Below are 15204 nucleotides of genomic sequence, written 5' to 3' on the forward strand. Positions count from 1 at the left end.
CACACTGACTTGCTACCTACTGCCGTAGGGTGCTGTGCTGTCTGAGCTGCCTATCTCAAAACCGCTGCCTTCTCTCTTGAAAGCGGTTTGCTCTTCCCCTGCGCCCGTGGGAGGCTGACGTGTCGCTGCCAGCGCCGGAGCCCAGTCTGGCAGCCAGAGAGACGGTGACAGAAACCCCCACCTCTGCACCGGGCCCTGCCAGACCTGCCTGCGGCTGCCTGCCCGCTGCCCTGCCCCGCCGGGGCTCGCAGCCGGTGCCTCTGGCCCCAAGGGGGGTGGGTTCCTCTCTTTAGTGGGGACCCTGCATTGCTCCCACCCCCTCTATCCCCCCTTTTTCTCTTCCCAGCCTCCCGGGTCTCTGTGCGGCCCTGGGCAGCGCCGGGGATGGGGGAAGCTGAAGGGGCTCACGCAGGAGCCGGGGTTCCTGCCGCTGCGGGGGAGCCCCCCGGCCCAAGTGCCTGTGGGGGGCATGGGGGCTTCTCCCTGCCCTTCTCCTGGGGGCTGCAGGGCCACGCAGTGCCCAGAGCCACGAGTGGCTTCGAGTGCCACCAGCGCAAGGGGGAGCTGCCCGGGCTCCGAGGGGGCTGTTAACTCTGGAACCTAACGACGACGCGGCGGCGGGGAGCTCAGGGACCCGGGGGAGCCGCTCCGCCACCGCCTCCCTCCTCGCCGCGCCCGCCCATATAAGCGGCGGCAGCGGCGGCGGCGGCGGCGGAGCCCGGTGCAGCGGCCCGCGGCGCGGCGGCTCCCGGCCCGGCACGGCCCGGCCCGGCCCGGCCCGGCATGGGCTCCGCGCACTCCGTGCCCGCCGAGATGCGGGAGCTGGCCGACAGGACCGGCTGTGAGTATCGCCCGCCGCGGCTCCCCGCAGCAGCCCGGCCCGGGGGGGGGGGCACCGGCCGGGCCCTGCCCGCTGCCTCCCCCCACCCCCGGAGCCCCCCTGCCCCACCGCCGGGCACCCCCGGAGGGGGACACGGGCTGTCCGGCCCCGCAGGGGACAGGGCACCCGGGGGTGCAGGACGTGTCACCGGGGCGGGGGGGCATGCAGGCATGTCACCGGGGGATGGAGGGGTGAAGGGGGGATGAAGGCATGTCACCCAGGGGTGCTGGCGTGTCGCCGGGGGATGGAGGGGTGAAGGGGGGATGAAGGCATGTCACCCAGGGGTGCTGGCCTGTCACCGGGGGCGGGGGTGCAGCCACATCACCCACAGGGATGCACCCACGCACCCCCCGGGTGCCGCACTGCCGCCAGCCGGGACGTCGAGCGTGCACACGTGTGAGCCCCCGCAGCGCTTTGCCCTCCCACGCCACCAGTGCAAGAGACGTTGTCCCCACGCCGCCGTTTCACCCGGGAGCCACCGGCTCCGCTGCCGTTCGGCGATGCTCTCGGGGCCGGTACGGTGCGTAACGCCCGGCGGTGCGGGGGACAGGGGTTTGCAGCAGGGATGTGGCCTAGGGCTCCAGGCAGGGGTCGGTGCATAGGACGGGGTGGTTGTGTCCCTCCTGGGAAATGACATCCCTCCAGGATGTCCTGGGATGTGGCCAGCTCTGGGCACAGCGATCAGGGTGCTCCCGACGGGTTCCTCCAGCTCCCGCCGTACCCAGAGCAGGCTGTGATGGAGGGAGGCAGCTCTGCCCACAGCCAAAGGATGTGCCAGGGTTGGGGGGGGGGGGGGGGTCCAGCACCTCTCCCACTGACCCTACGGTCACATCGCCCTTCCTCCCCTCTCACTCCTCCTCCCCCCAGTGAGGGCTGAGCACCGCAGCACCCCACGGGGCTCCCCGGGGTGAACTCAGCCCTCCCCGCACACAGCAGCCTGGGGAGCCACCGGGGTGTGAGCGTGGCAGCTCAGGGGGGGACGAGGTTTTTTGGGAACGCCTTGGCCTGGGGCTCCTGCCACGCCAGCGCTGCGAGGCTGCCTGCAGCGGGCACCTCCTGCGCAGGCAGCGCTGCCCGTGGGCCCTTCTCTAGCACCTGCCCATGGGAGGCACCTGCCTCACGCCCGAGTGCCCCTGTGAGTCAGTTCCAGAGAAGGGTTTACACAGGCAGCACCCAAAAAAGTCTCATCGAAACCAGAGGTCGGGGCGGGGGTGTGCGATGACCCCGTGCCACAACCGGGGTGCATGCGGTACACTGCCCGCAGGACTCACAAGGCTCCCACCACGCTGCGGCTGCTGCTAGAAAAACCTGGGGAATGCAAGGGGTTTTTTTACAGGTTTGCTGCTGCCGTACAACCTCGTGGAGGGCATCGCAGTCACCCTTGGTCCCTTGGGAGGAGCAGGAGCAGGGCAGAGCTCCCTGCAGGTCCCCAGGACGTGCCCGGGGCACAGTCCTTTGCCTTCTTCCCCAGTGCTTTAAACCCCGCAAGCCGCAGGGGCACCCACAGCTGCCTGCTCGGGGTCGGTTCCCATCCCTGCTGCCGTATGCCCGATCATGAAGCTGCAGCAGCGGCATCTGCCTGGCGCTGAAGTGGCTCTTCCCGGGACGATGCGAGCTTTTCCTGCACCCAGGCCGGTGCAGCGAGGTGAAGCACGGCACAGGGAGGGCAGCCCAGGGCTGAGCCCCTCCAGTGCAGCCCTTCCCCAGGGGATGCTCTTCGCTCAAGCAGCACAAACCACTGCAGGCTGGGAAACAGCAAACCCAGTGCCCTTCAGTTTAAATACCATTTTTTTTCCCTTTTAGTGTAGTTTGCTGTGCTTGGACACGGGCCTGCAGCATCAGAGCGCTGAGGCTGTTTCTCAGCGATAGGAGCAGCCTCCGCTGCCCTTGAGCCAGTCCTTCTTGCAGAAAAGCCTTTGCCCTTTGTGCAGGTGCAGCTTTTTTTTCTGGAAAGCAGCCGAGCGCTGCTGCCCTTTGCAGGACCCGTGAGGTCCTCGGAGACCTCCCTGCGCCGCAGCCCTGCGCTGCAGCTCGGAGCCGGGCGAGGAAGACCTGGGTTTGGGGAAAGAGGGAGGAAGAGCCCTCCTTTTTTTGCCTTGCAGCTGTGGGCTGGATGGGGAGCGGGGCTGCACCAACCACGAGCACCCAGCCAGTGACCCTGGGGTTTTTTTTTGTCATGTCAATGTCCGGGACATTTTTCTGAGAGATCAAAGATTTTGGTGTGTGACCAAGTCACAGATGCTGAAGGCTTGGTGGCCCAGCTGCTCCCATGGTGATGGCGATGTTGTCAAGGGAGAAAGTGAAAGGTCACGTCTCTGTGGCCAAAATTGGAAAGCAAACTCCAGAGAAAGTAAGTTTCTGGCTGTGTGTGGACAGCAGCAGAGCACCAGCCAGAGAGGGATTAGGGGGAAAAAAACATCATATGGGTGAATCGGTGCAGGCATCACCGCCTGAGAGGCAGCGGGTTTGGAGGGGGGGCCCCCCCAAAGCCAGCCCAAGGGCCCTTAGTGGCCTCATCCTGCAAAGGGGCTGGCAGCTGCCAGCGTGGGCAGCGATCCGGGGCAGGCACAGAGCCCCAGCAACAAGCACAGATGGGTTTTCCAGTCCATTGCTAGAGGTCTGTAAGTGCTCAGCCTTACTGATCAATACCGTTTCTATTTCAAGGCTGTGAAACAACAATCAGAAAGGGAGCAATGGACATTATTTAAACATAATAAAAGAGAGAGAGTGAGCCAGCCAGCACGCGAGCTCAGCACTGACCTGTTGTCTTTCAGTCGCAGCAGTTAACCATTTGCAACCCCTCAATTATACTTTAACATGCTTTTACCTTTCTCCATGCCGCCGGGAAAGGCTGCCGAGCGGTTGCCTTGCCCTGTGCCCGGCTCCGGCCGGGGCCGCAGCGAGCGTGCGGGTCCGGCTGGCGCCCAGACAGACGCCACCAGCTCCTGCAAACAGCTGAAAGCCGCTTCCCTGGCTCCTGGGGATGGCTACCGTCAATATTTACACGAGAGAATCAGGCTCTGCGTGTCTTTGGGGGTTTGTAGAGCTTGGTTACAGCCTGTAGAGAATAGCTGGGAAAAAAAATAAAATAACCTGTGTCATGGCATTAAGGAGGTGAAAAGATGCGGCTGAGCCTCACACTGTAAGCTCAGCACTCAGAGCAAGGCTGCCAGGCGCCCTGCTTCCAGCCCCTACCCCAGGCTGATGCTGCCCGGGGGCTGGTGCATCCCTGGGGGAGGCAGCACCCGCCTGGGTTTGGGGCTTCCCGATGCCCCGGCTCCCCTGAGCAGCAGCAGCTATTTCAAAGCCCGGCTTTGCTTTTGGGGTGCCAATGCATCTCCTCCATGTTCAGCCTTTCCTTGCCCCTGGCAAGACACAGGTGGCTGCTGTCAGCTTTGGGGGTTTCTTTGGTTTTTAGTGTTACTTTCCGTCACCCGGCATGGCTGTGGGCATGAGCGCCTCCCGGCCGCACGCAGAGATGTCCTGGGGCAGGTTGAGACGTGCTCCCTGGGCACAGCTCCTGCCCACGGTGCCAACAAACCCCAAATGAAATGGTGAAGCCTGTCTGAAGGATCTGCTACCGAGGATCCTAAACTGGGGGGTGGGATCCTGCCGTGCCGTGCCGTGCCGTGCCGTGCAGTCTGGGCCAGGGGAGCTTCTGCAAACCAGGACTGGTGATAAGCCAGGCCTTGGCGTCACGCTCTCACCCCCCTGCAGTGAGCAAGGGACAGAGCACACACAGACCGACGCAGCGAGATGGGCCTTGCAGGGCTGCATAAAGCCACCAAAGGGAAATGGGGACGGGGACGACTGTGCCAAGAAGTGCCCAAGGCCCTGCCCCACTGCTGGGGGGGGTGTGTGGGGGAGCAGGCAGCCTTTTGGCTATTGCCAGACTGGGTGGGCTTTGGTGGTGTCCCCAGGGAACAAGCTTTGCGGCAGGTTCTGGTGCCCACCAGTCTCCTCGTGTCCTGGGCAGGACATGAGCTCTGCAGATGGGTGTCCCGGGGTCCCCTGGGGGCTGCGCTGTGCCCAGGCAGCTCACCCCCGTCACCTCTCTCTTTTCCCCTGACAGTCACCTCTGAACAGATCGAGCACCTGCACCGGCGATTCAAGCAGCTGAGCCGGGACCAGCTGACGATCCGGTACGGCGCTTCCATTTCCACTGCCGGGGCGATACCTGCCCCACCGGGGCTGGCCCGAGCATCGCCCCTGGTGATCTTCCCCGGGCTGGCAAAGGCTGCCTAGCCGAGACGCCCGGCTCCCTCCCGGTCATCCCACGGCCATGCTGAGCTGGCTCTCTGCAGCGTGGCATTGCAAATCATATGCGGAAAAACGAGTGGCGAAGCAGTGGCCTGAGAGCAGCCTTCTGCCAAGCATCCCATTTTCCCCCAGCTTTAAAATCGGTTTCGGGGAGGGAAGTGAGAAATCCCTACACAGCAGCTAAGGCGGGGTTTGCAGTTGCCCTGTTCCCCCTCCTTGGCATCTGTGCAGGCAGTTGTGCACCAAAGCCACGACTCCGCTTCCTCAGGAAAGCTCTGGCAGCTTCACCAGCCACGCGAGGAGCCAGGCGGGCCGGGGAGCCCAGCTGCCTTCTGCTTCCTTCCCCTCCCCGGAGATCATTTCTTGGCTCATTTGCTTTATAAAAAGTCAATAGCAAACGACCAGCACAGGCTCAACCTGGTGCTGAGCACGGGGCGGCAGCGCGATGCAGCGGGACGGTGCTGGGCAGAAGAAGCCGAGGGGAGGATGGATGGCAGAAGCTCTTTCCCTCGCCTCATTGAGACCCATTCAGGACCTTATTCCCGGGAAAGCTCTCTGAAAACCGTGCAGATTGAGTCGTGCAAAGGGCCCCAGCATCGGCCCTGAGCTGCTGTGTCCCATAGCTTCCCAAAGACCCATTTTAGTGGGGACAAAAGTCCCCCGTAGCTGCACCAAGCACAGACCGATGTGGCAGCATGGCTTGCTTTGAGTCTGAATTGAGGCAAACAGGGGGGTTCATGCAAAAACCTCTTTTTTTTCCATGATTGCTTTGAAAGAATGGGGTTGGGGGCTTCTGCCCCAGCCCTTCAGCAACCATCACAGCATCTCCCTCCTCCGTGGCTCCCTCACGCTTTGGGCTGTCTCTGTTTCTTTTGCAGCAAGGAGAATTTTGACAGCATCCCTGATCTGGAGTTCAACCCAATTAGGGGGAAAATCGTCCATGCCTTTTTCGACAAGCGGTAAGAACATCCCCGGCACCGCGGGGAGGGTCGGGGTGATGGGTTTATCCTCTGAAACGGGATGTGGCTGGGCAAAGATCTTCTTCCTAAAGGCTGGGATGGAGCCAGGGTGAAAATTACAGACATTTAAGCTAAGTCTTAGGGAAAAACCAGTCCTAAAGCTTTGCCGAGGGACGCACTGGGCTCTGCGGGAGCGGGCGGCTGGGGAGGTCCCTGCTGCCTGTCACCAGCATCTCTGCTCTCGGCAGGAACCTGCGGCAGGAATCGGACGGCCTGGCGGATGAGATAAACTTCGAAGACTTCCTGACCATCATGTCCTACTTCAGACCCATCGAGATGAACATGGATGAAGAGCAGCTCGATCGCTTCCGGAAAGAGAAACTCAAATGTGAGGCTTGCCCAAAGCCCAGGGACGGCGGGGGGATGGCGGGACGGGGCTCCCCTGACCCTGCCGCGCTCCTCTCATCCCTCCCAGTCCTCTTCCACATGTACGACTCCGACCACGACGGGAAGATCACGCTGCAGGAGTACAGAAATGTAATGTATGGTCCCTCCCGCCCCATCACCACCGAATTCCCGGCCCCGGCTTTGACCCGCTGCCTCGTAGGTGGTGGAGGAGCTGCTGTCGGGAAACCCCCACCTGGAGAAGGAGTCGGCGCGGTCCATCGCCGATGGAGCCATGATGGAGGCAGCCAGCATCTGTGTGGGACAAATGGTGGGAGCCGGTTCCTTGCCGTACCGCAGCACAGAGGCACTGTGACGGTACCGAAAATGGGGCTGGAAGGTGTCCGTCCTGCCCGGGGCATCTCCCCTCTCCCTGGGCTGCTTTGGCCAGAGAAAATTTTTTTGCAGGCAGCAGCTTTCAGGGTTTGGTTGGTTGGTTGGTTGGTTTTTTTCATTATAAAAGCCCAAGGGGGATAAGCAAACAGCATGCCATAAAGCACCATCCTCAGTGCTTGGGGCTTCAGTGCTTATAAAAAACCCATCTCCTTGCAGCCATGGTGGTTCTGGGGAACAATTTTGGGCTGGCCATGGGGCATGTTGTAGGGCCAGCGCTGTGCGCCCACGGGAGACGTCCCGTAGCCCCAAGGGACCCACCCCCTTGGTGACCCAGTGCCCCGAGGCCCCTGCCCCATTGGTGTGGGGCAGCCGTAATGTTTTCTCTCTCGCTGCGCCCAGGGGCCGGACCAGGTGTATGAGGGCATCACCTTCGAAGACTTCCTTAAGGTTGGTGGCATCTCCGCTCGGCTCCCCAGGAGAAGGGCGCCGGGCCATCGCAGGGACCTGAGCGTTTGGTGTGGGCGCCGAGCCAAGCCCCCATGCTGGCCCCGCTCACCCCCTTCCCCTTGCAGATGTGGCAGGGGATCGACATCGAAACCAAGATGCACGTCCGCTTCCTCAACATGGAGCCCATCGCGCACTGCTACTGACCTCCGGCTGCCTCCTGGGAGCCAGAGGAGGAGGAGGAGGAAGAGGAGGAGGAAGAGAAGGAAGACGACTCTGCAGCATCTCCATGTTCCTGGCACCAAGCGCTTTGTACCTGCCTGCGTGCCTGTCCCGTAGTGGGGCTGCCTTCTGCTCTCTAGAAACATAAGGGGCTTTTATCTGTAATAAAAGGTATTTCTCTTTTTACTCCTTGCTGAGAAATACTCCGTCCATCCATCACCCAGGGCCTGGCAGGGTCTCTCCCTGTGCAGAAAGCCTCCGCAAATCCTGGTCTCCCCTTAAACCTGAATTTTTAGCCTCTGCCATGTGCTGCTGTGGGGAAGAGCTGCCCCCTTTGTGCTGTGAGCCCCCCGAGCCCCATGCCATGGGGACCGTATGCAGGCAGGGATGGGGATGCTGAGGGGCAGGAGGTGAAGGCAGCATCCTGAGCACCTGGAAGGGCAATCGCATCCCTCTCTGCATATCATGAGCCATTCGAGCCAGCGAAGGGGACAGCAGCACAAGGAATAACCCCAAATCAAACCCAAACCAGCCACCTTGGCTGCATGTGCCGGCCGGAGCCAGGCAGGAGGGGCAGCGTGGGACCACGCCGCGGCAGGCAGCAGGGATGCGGGGACATGGGGAGGTGGGCTCCTGGCAGCCGGGTGGCTTCCGCCCCCACATGTTCCCGATAGAACAAGGCAGCGGAGATAAGGGTTTGTTTACTGGTATTAATAACTGGATGGCTCAAGGCGGATTTCTGTCTCTAAGGCAGCCTGAGCTGGGAAGGGAGGGGGAGAAAAAAGGGCAATGGCTATTTTTAGAAAAGCTGGAAAGATTTGTTTGTTTTATCAAAAATAGCTTCCCCTGGTGACATGTATGCTCAACGGAAGAATATCCCCCAGCACAGCAAGCAGCCGGCAGTGCGTGAGCGAAGGCTGCGGGGAGCGATGGAGGCACAGCCGTGCACAGCCCCGGCGCCAGCCCCCTCCATCCCCTGTGGGCAGCAGGCGCCCGCCGTCTCCCCGGCTCAGGGCACGAACAATTTCTCCTGCTCCGCGTTAGCAGGGGGTTCTGCATCCCTGTGCTGAGGGCACAGATAAGGACTCGCCCCCGCAGGCTTTTGCAGCTTTGCCCCTCTGAAAAACCCCGTCTTGCCCATCGGTGAGGGGTGTGCAGCCACCACGAGGCCCCTGCTGCCCGCTCACAGCTGCTGGCCCACAGCCCCTGCACCGAGCAGCTCTTCAGAGCCAGCAGCCGGAGAGCAGCCGCGCTAACCCAGCGAAGGACAGCCCTTCCCTGCAATGCAGTCCTGTCCTGGAGAGACCTGTGCTGTTCAGCGGCACCGAGGACATGCTGGGGCTGACCCGGCTTCGGATGGAGCCGCAGGGATGGAGCCGATCCCATCTCGCAGCTCCACACGTGGGGATGCCACCACACGGAGGCTGGATGTGCCGCAAAGCCGCGGGACAGCGCTGCGGCCACCCGTGGTGTAGGTTGAGCCGTTGTGGCACTGGCATGCAGTGCTTGACCTGGGCTGGGTGGTGAGAACCAGGGCTGGTGCCAGTGTTGCAGGCAAGGCCGAGTACCAGGGCTGGGGAGGGGATGGCGGCGATGGAGCTCCCAGATTTTCCAGTGCAGCCTTTCGGACCCTGAGGGTCTCCCGGTGCTGCCCGATGGCAGCCACAGCCCCGTCTGCATTTGCAGGGCTCTGGGACCCTTCAGTCCTGTTCTCCCAACACCTCCATCACCCGGGCTCATCCCCGGCCGCACTGCAATGGCACCATCCAGTGCAGAGGGTCAGAGCCTGACCTCCCGGCTGGGACTGAACCTCCTCCTCCTCCTGAACCTCCTCATCTTCCTCCTCCCTGTGCCATACCCGCGGTGTTCCCTTCCCTCCCCACGCACACAAGAGCACAACATCCAGCTTCTCCCGAAATCCCCCGGTTTCAGGAGCAGACCCAGGCTCCTTTCCCCGTCTTCTCACAGGAATTACCATACAGCTGCTGCAGAACCGTCCCGCTCCCCAGCCCGGCTGCAGGCTCCGTGCTGCCGCCCTCACCCTGCTCCCGGCAGCAGTCGCCTGTGTCTGAGAGGCCCTTTTCCACCCGTGAATCACCCAGCGGGGCTGCCCCTCCCGAGCAAAGCCCTTGCTGCTGCTGCAGTGGGTTGACATAAGATCGTGGTCCCGCTCCCCCTCCATACCGTGGTTTTCTTGGAGAGACCTCAGTGCTTCTTGCAGCCAGCAAGGGCTGGATACATCATGCAAGGCAGGGAAATAGAGGGCAGGAGGACTGAAGGGTATCCATGCGGGTAACTATTGTCCCTTGAGCTAATTAGCCGTCCCCAGCCATTTTGTTAGGTGGCGAGGAAAGCGTGGGAGCAGGGGCAGCGGGGAAGCGGAGGCAGGACCCAAAGCAAACTGGTTGCAGCATGTTTTGCCTTCGCTTGTGTTTGTCTTCTCTGTGGGAAATGGGATGAAGTCGAGAGCGGGAGGGAGGGCTGCACGGAGCAGATGAAAGGGAGAGCGGAACGGGAGGGACCGGGGAAGATAAGCCCGATCCTCACCCCAGCAAAGGGCCGATGATAAAGGCCAGGAGCCCCAAGGCTGCGTACAGCCCTGCCCGCATAACGGTTCCTCCAGATGGGCAGGAGCATCACTCCCACGGCCAGCGGAAAGCCAGGGCTGGGTAACGCAATGTTGACTTTATGCACAGCAAAGCCCAGCGAGACAGAGGATAATAATTCTGTAAAGGGCAGGAAAAACTGGCAGAGCACTGGGAAATTTGGCAAGGGCAACATTTCTGTCGCAGACCACAGCAAAATCCTGCAAAGCCCAGAGCGTTCGATAAAGGATAATAGTTCTGTTACGGGGCACGGTGAGAGCTGCCAAGATGCTGAGCCCTGTGATGTGGCACACAGCTCCGTTGCAGGCCCCGGCAGTGTCAGCAGAGGGTAATTAGAAAATTGAAGCAGCTTTGCTGCATGTCGGAAAACTCAGGGCAGGCTGTTGAAGGCTGAGCAGCTTATCGGAGAGAGCAGGGACTCGCGGGTCTGGAAGAGCGGGACCGAGCGACCCGGACAGCTGCAGGGCAGGTGCCCCAGGCAGGTTTGGGGTTTTTTTTGGCACAGAGGGAACAGACAGTTTGATCCAGCTCCCCACCAGTGACACCCATCTCAGCATCCCCACCCATCTCTCAGCCACAGCGGAGCTTGGGAAAGGCAGGAGAGGCTGAAGCAGAGGGGACGCCTGCCCGGGAAGGGGGGGAGGCACAGGAGCGTGCAGGGATGGAGCCAGGGCAGCCAGTTGCAGCCGATGTTTCTAAGCTAAATTTTGCGGAGCTCCCCCTTCCTTCAAATGGCACCGTCCGATGCAGAGGTGACGCAGAAACTCCCCCATCAACGAAGCCAGCAACTGCCTCCACGAAGATGCATTTGGCCCAGGGGCTGAAGGTCCACATTTCTGGCCAGAAATCTGCGAATGGCACAAATCCTGACCTGGAACAGGCGCTTTCCCCACTAGTTTCTACTGCTTAATCCATTGGTTCTTACGAGGTCTCTAACCACTGCTGCCTCATCTTCCCCTTCAGCAGCAGGGAATGGTCTCAGAGGCACAAGCGACTGGTAGGGGCTGGGAGGACGCCAGCACTGGCCAAAATGTAGCTGAAGGTTTTAGGACCATCTACGGAAGGGGGAAATGAGCGGCCAAATGACACTGAAAGAAAAGAGGGGGCAGAGGAGGCATAAAGAAGTATTTTTTTGCACCGCCGTGGCTCATCGATACCACGTGCTCACCCCTCTGACAGCAATCAGGATGGGGAACGACAGAGGAACCTTCCCCTCCGGACAGGGGCAGAAAGGCAGAGGCTGAGAGCAGGAAAGGCGGCAGGGTGGGAGGGGAAGGCGTTGCTCTGCGGAGCTGAGCTACAGGGAAGGGGAGAGGAGTCAGAGCCCCCCATAGTCCCTCTGCACCAAGAGCACCCGCTGTTCCTCCTCCCACCGCTCCTCAGCATCAAGAGAGGGACAGCAGACCACAAAATGCTGGAATCGCTCTTCCGCCACTGCCAAGGTGGTCAAGGACACAAAACAGAGGCAAAAGGCACTTTCCTGGGGCCTTTGCTGGTGGCTTGCACCCAAAATATGTGGAGGGAGAGCTGGAGTTTTTCCAGTACGGCACTGCAGCTGAGCGCGCCCTGCCACGTCCTTTGCACCAAGACTGTTTTGCTATGCACCACCCAGTGCTTTTCACCGAAGTCAGAGCTCCGCTGCCTGGTAGCAGCTGGAGGCTGTGACACAGCCAGCCTCCCCCTTTGATCCTGTCTTCTCTTTGGAGAAGAGTAGGGAAGAAACTTATGTCCAGGGATCCTTCTCAAGAAGACAAGGGACACCTCTTTTTTGCTAAGGATCCCTGTCATCAACAGAAGTCGTTCTTGAGGCTCTTCACCCCAAACTACTTCCCCCTTCGATGTCTTCTGGTTCTTTAGCTGTCCCCAACTACCCAGCCCACCCGATGGTCACCAGCCTGGCACATCGCACCGTGCTCTCACACAGCGTGAGCCTTCACCTTCAGTCTAACCTCTGCCTGGTCAGTCCACAACACTGGTCCAACATGTCCTGACTGCAGCTCCTCAGCTCAAACCCCTGTCATCAGCCCTGGACACCACCCAACACAGAAGAGATGCCCCCTTCTTGAGTGGTAACCTTTGCCTGTGGGGTGCAACAGGGGTCTGCTGAGACAAGAGCCCACCTTTGCCCCTACCCACCACAAACTGGTAGCACTAACAAGTCCTAGGGAGTCCCCAGATGGGAAACCCAAAGGCGGCATCTATCTCCAGGAAAGACTGGATGGTGACTCCATTCTTGCTCTTGAAGTTATTAGGGAAGAGGCTCCATTTAAATGTCACCTAACCCTGCCGAAGATGTAAACAGTCACGATCGCATTTGCTCCACTCCAGCGCCCACTTCAGCACAGCATTAATGACTACCCAGTGAAGTAGGACAACATCCCTTTTCAGAAACAAAAATGAAACTCCCAACGTGGATACTCTCCAACAGCCTAAGCACCCTCATTTGCATTATGAATCTAGTTAAATACATACACAATCTTCCGCTACGGTACAACCTTCCTAAACGAATTCCAGTGATAGGAAAAACAGACCAAAAGGACGCCCCTGCAATCCACACGGAGGAGCTGCATCCAGACTGTGAGCCAACCAAATGGTGGCTGTGGGGACGGAGAGTTTCTTTCTCCAGTGGAGGTGATGCAAGCCTGGAGGGGTTGATGTTTGGTCCCCAGTGAAGTGATGACTTGTAGGTCTTCTCTGCATAAGAAAGCAAACGCCTCTACAAATGCAGGTGCTGCAAAGCATCTATTTCCTAGCAGTTCAGTGACTACCACGGTCAAGGAGCAATACAATAGGGAGGCATCCTTGCTGCAGGCAGCGCAGAAGGAGAGGGGAAGCACAGAGGTGGACTCCAGGAAAGGGGCTCAACACATGGGGGTGCAAGAAAAACTGATCTGCTACTTGCAGCAGGGAGATGAAGAAAGAAGAAAGCTGTCCTGAGATAATGAAGCAAGATAAGGAGAATGGAAGGCGGAACAAGCCAAGGGTGTATTATGTGAGACGGGGCAGCAGGTCACAGCACCGAGGGGAAGAGAACGATGACGGCAGAAGCTCTCTTTATTCAGCCACATCAGAAGACACAGGGCTAGAGCAACCCACAAAATCGTTTGTGCTACGGAAACAATTTATTTGACAGGTTTCAGCTGAGCTCTTGTCCAAACTACATATCTGTCACACTTCTTGCTCTTCCAGGAATGAAGGAAGGAAGCTGCCTTCCCAGAAGGGCAGAGGAAGGGGGGGGGGGGAAGATCAAAGCTTTATGAAAGATAAAATTTATTGGTCAGACAGAATGACTTTGCCCCTTGCACTTCTTGTACCAGTCCATCACAAGGAAAAAGCTAACCGTTAAAAACCACACACACACACATGTGAAAGTTGGCCTAGGAGTCATCGAAAACCACCCCAAGTCCAAGACGATGAAGAGCTGTGAAAGGGGTCTCTCTCTGGGCGGGAGGAGGGCAGCACAAGGCCTCACTGACTGGCGAGGGGCTGAAGTGACAGTCCAGCCAGCCCCTCTCCTGCAGCTTCAGGCACATTTCCCGCACCCCTCCCTGCACTGTACTTTTAAATTGATTCCACTAAGCCAGCAAAAATGTGTTAAGACTTAACCTCAATCTAAACTTAATTTACATGGCTTTGGCTTGCACCAGTAAGTTTACAAGGGCAAATCACAACCATAAAATAGTTTTAAAACAGTAAAACATATCCATGCAGGACTCGAGCTCTCGTTCGCCAAACTGGTTCTACCTATGTCAGTGCCACTTGGGTTTCAGATAAAGCCTTACTCCTCATTTTCCCCTGAGGTACCACATCTCACCCTTCAGCCTGGATGCTTCTCCACAGCATTAGTGCTAATTACCCAAGCAGAGGGACTGCGGCCAGTTCACCCCTTCTGTTTCGTCACACCAACATGATCAATTCCCAGCTCAGAAGCAAGGACGGTGTCGGAAACCCAAGTCCCAGCCACTTGGGGAAAACCTCCCGGTGCTGTGGAAGGGCATGGTCCAGCAAAGAACAGACCTGACAACTAACCTGAGACACGACAGCCTTTTGTTCCACCGCATAGGGGTTAGTTCACCCTAAAAGACTCATGAACAAAAACACATGTACATACACAATTAGAAAACATTTAATCCAGAGTTTGAGAGACTTAAAAAAATAATTTATTTTAAAATCATTTTGATGCGTGTGGCCTGCTGAGTTTCCAAGCATCCAGCCTGGCCAAGGCCAACCCTCCCCATCATACTCCCCTCTCCCAACCACCGTAACCTTTTGTGCACGGTCCTGTTCCTAGACACATTCCGATGCACTCCAAGGGAAAGAAGAATGAGCAGCTCGTTACAAGGAAAGAAATTTCAAAAACGTGGCTCAGCAAGATGCTTTTTCCAAGTCCTTGGTGGTTTTTTTTTTTTTTTTTTTTTTTTTTTGTTCCCCCCTTCTCAGGATAGGCATGAACTCCCAGCTCCCAGCCTCCCACCACTTCAGCAGTTTGCCGCTCGGGGCTCTCGCTTCCTGACCATGCCCTCTGCCAAGATGGGATGAGCAGCATTTTTCCCACAAGCAGCAGGAGGGAACATTTTTGTTTACACCGAAATGTACTGTTCCCCTTCGCTCTTCAGTCTCTCTGTTCCACCACAGTGGACCTTTGAACATTTGCACAGCAACATATTTTAGCGATATGCTCGAGGGCAGCCATACTCTCTGTTCTGGTTCATATCCCCAAGTTTTCGGCAAATGCTCAGCCCATTTGACGTGCCTACAGCCAACGCCATCTTTTTGGCGCTTGTCCCACGTGGATCTCCTTTTTGCCTTTGGCCACATACTTGGCAGAGGGCTAGACCACAGAAGCCAAGTAAAGCGAGTTACCTAAATGTTATCATAGGGAACTGCAAGGCCAATGTTGTAGTTGTAACCAGTCACTTCATCGTAGGAAGAGCGACAAATAGGAAGGACGCTTTCTACGGCCAACTGGTCCCCTGAGAACTCGTAGGCATAAATGATTCCTCGATGCCTGTACAAAACACAACCAGGACACACCATTTAACCTTCGCTATAT

At 58.6% G+C, this 15204-nt stretch overlaps 2 protein-coding genes across 6 annotated transcripts in view; one reads left to right on the forward strand and one right to left on the reverse strand.

Annotated features, from left to right (window-relative positions):
- The first annotated feature begins 722 nt into the window (after nt 1-722).
- On the forward strand, nt 723-7731 carry TESC (tescalcin). 4 transcript variants are annotated; one of them, XM_082325300.1, is made up of 8 exons: nt 723-841; nt 4953-5022; nt 6019-6099; nt 6348-6487; nt 6575-6636; nt 6707-6814; nt 7279-7326; nt 7452-7731. In XM_082325300.1, exons 1-8 carry the CDS (start codon nt 784-786, stop codon nt 7527-7529), a joined length of 645 nt encoding a protein of 214 aa, XP_082181426.1. In that variant the 5' UTR covers nt 723-783; the 3' UTR covers nt 7530-7731. The 4 variants fall into 4 exon arrangements, 3 of the variants coding, with proteins under 3 accessions (XP_082181426.1, XP_082181425.1, XP_082181424.1); XM_082325299.1 differs by lacking the exon at nt 723-841 and adding an exon at nt 1150-1400; XR_014229620.1 differs by lacking the exon at nt 723-841 and having other exon boundaries at nt 1315-5022; nt 6707-6861; nt 7452-7509.
- Nucleotides 7732-14284: 6553 nt separating this feature from the next.
- Nucleotides 14285-15204, reverse strand: part of FBXW8 (F-box and WD repeat domain containing 8) — a 52277-nt gene continuing 51357 nt past the window's right edge. The window contains exon 10 of one of the 2 annotated variants that reach the window (XM_082325377.1): nt 14285-15159. In XM_082325377.1, coding sequence (XP_082181503.1) covers nt 15015-15159 — 145 coding nt within the window. In that variant the 3' untranslated portion in view covers nt 14285-15014. The remainder of the gene's footprint in view (nt 15160-15204) is intronic. The other variant, XM_082325376.1, reaches the window with a different exon arrangement.

Source organism: Platalea leucorodia (genome assembly GCF_965183815.1).
Source record: "Platalea leucorodia genome assembly, chromosome: 12".
NCBI lineage: Eukaryota > Metazoa > Chordata > Aves > Pelecaniformes > Threskiornithidae > Platalea > Platalea leucorodia.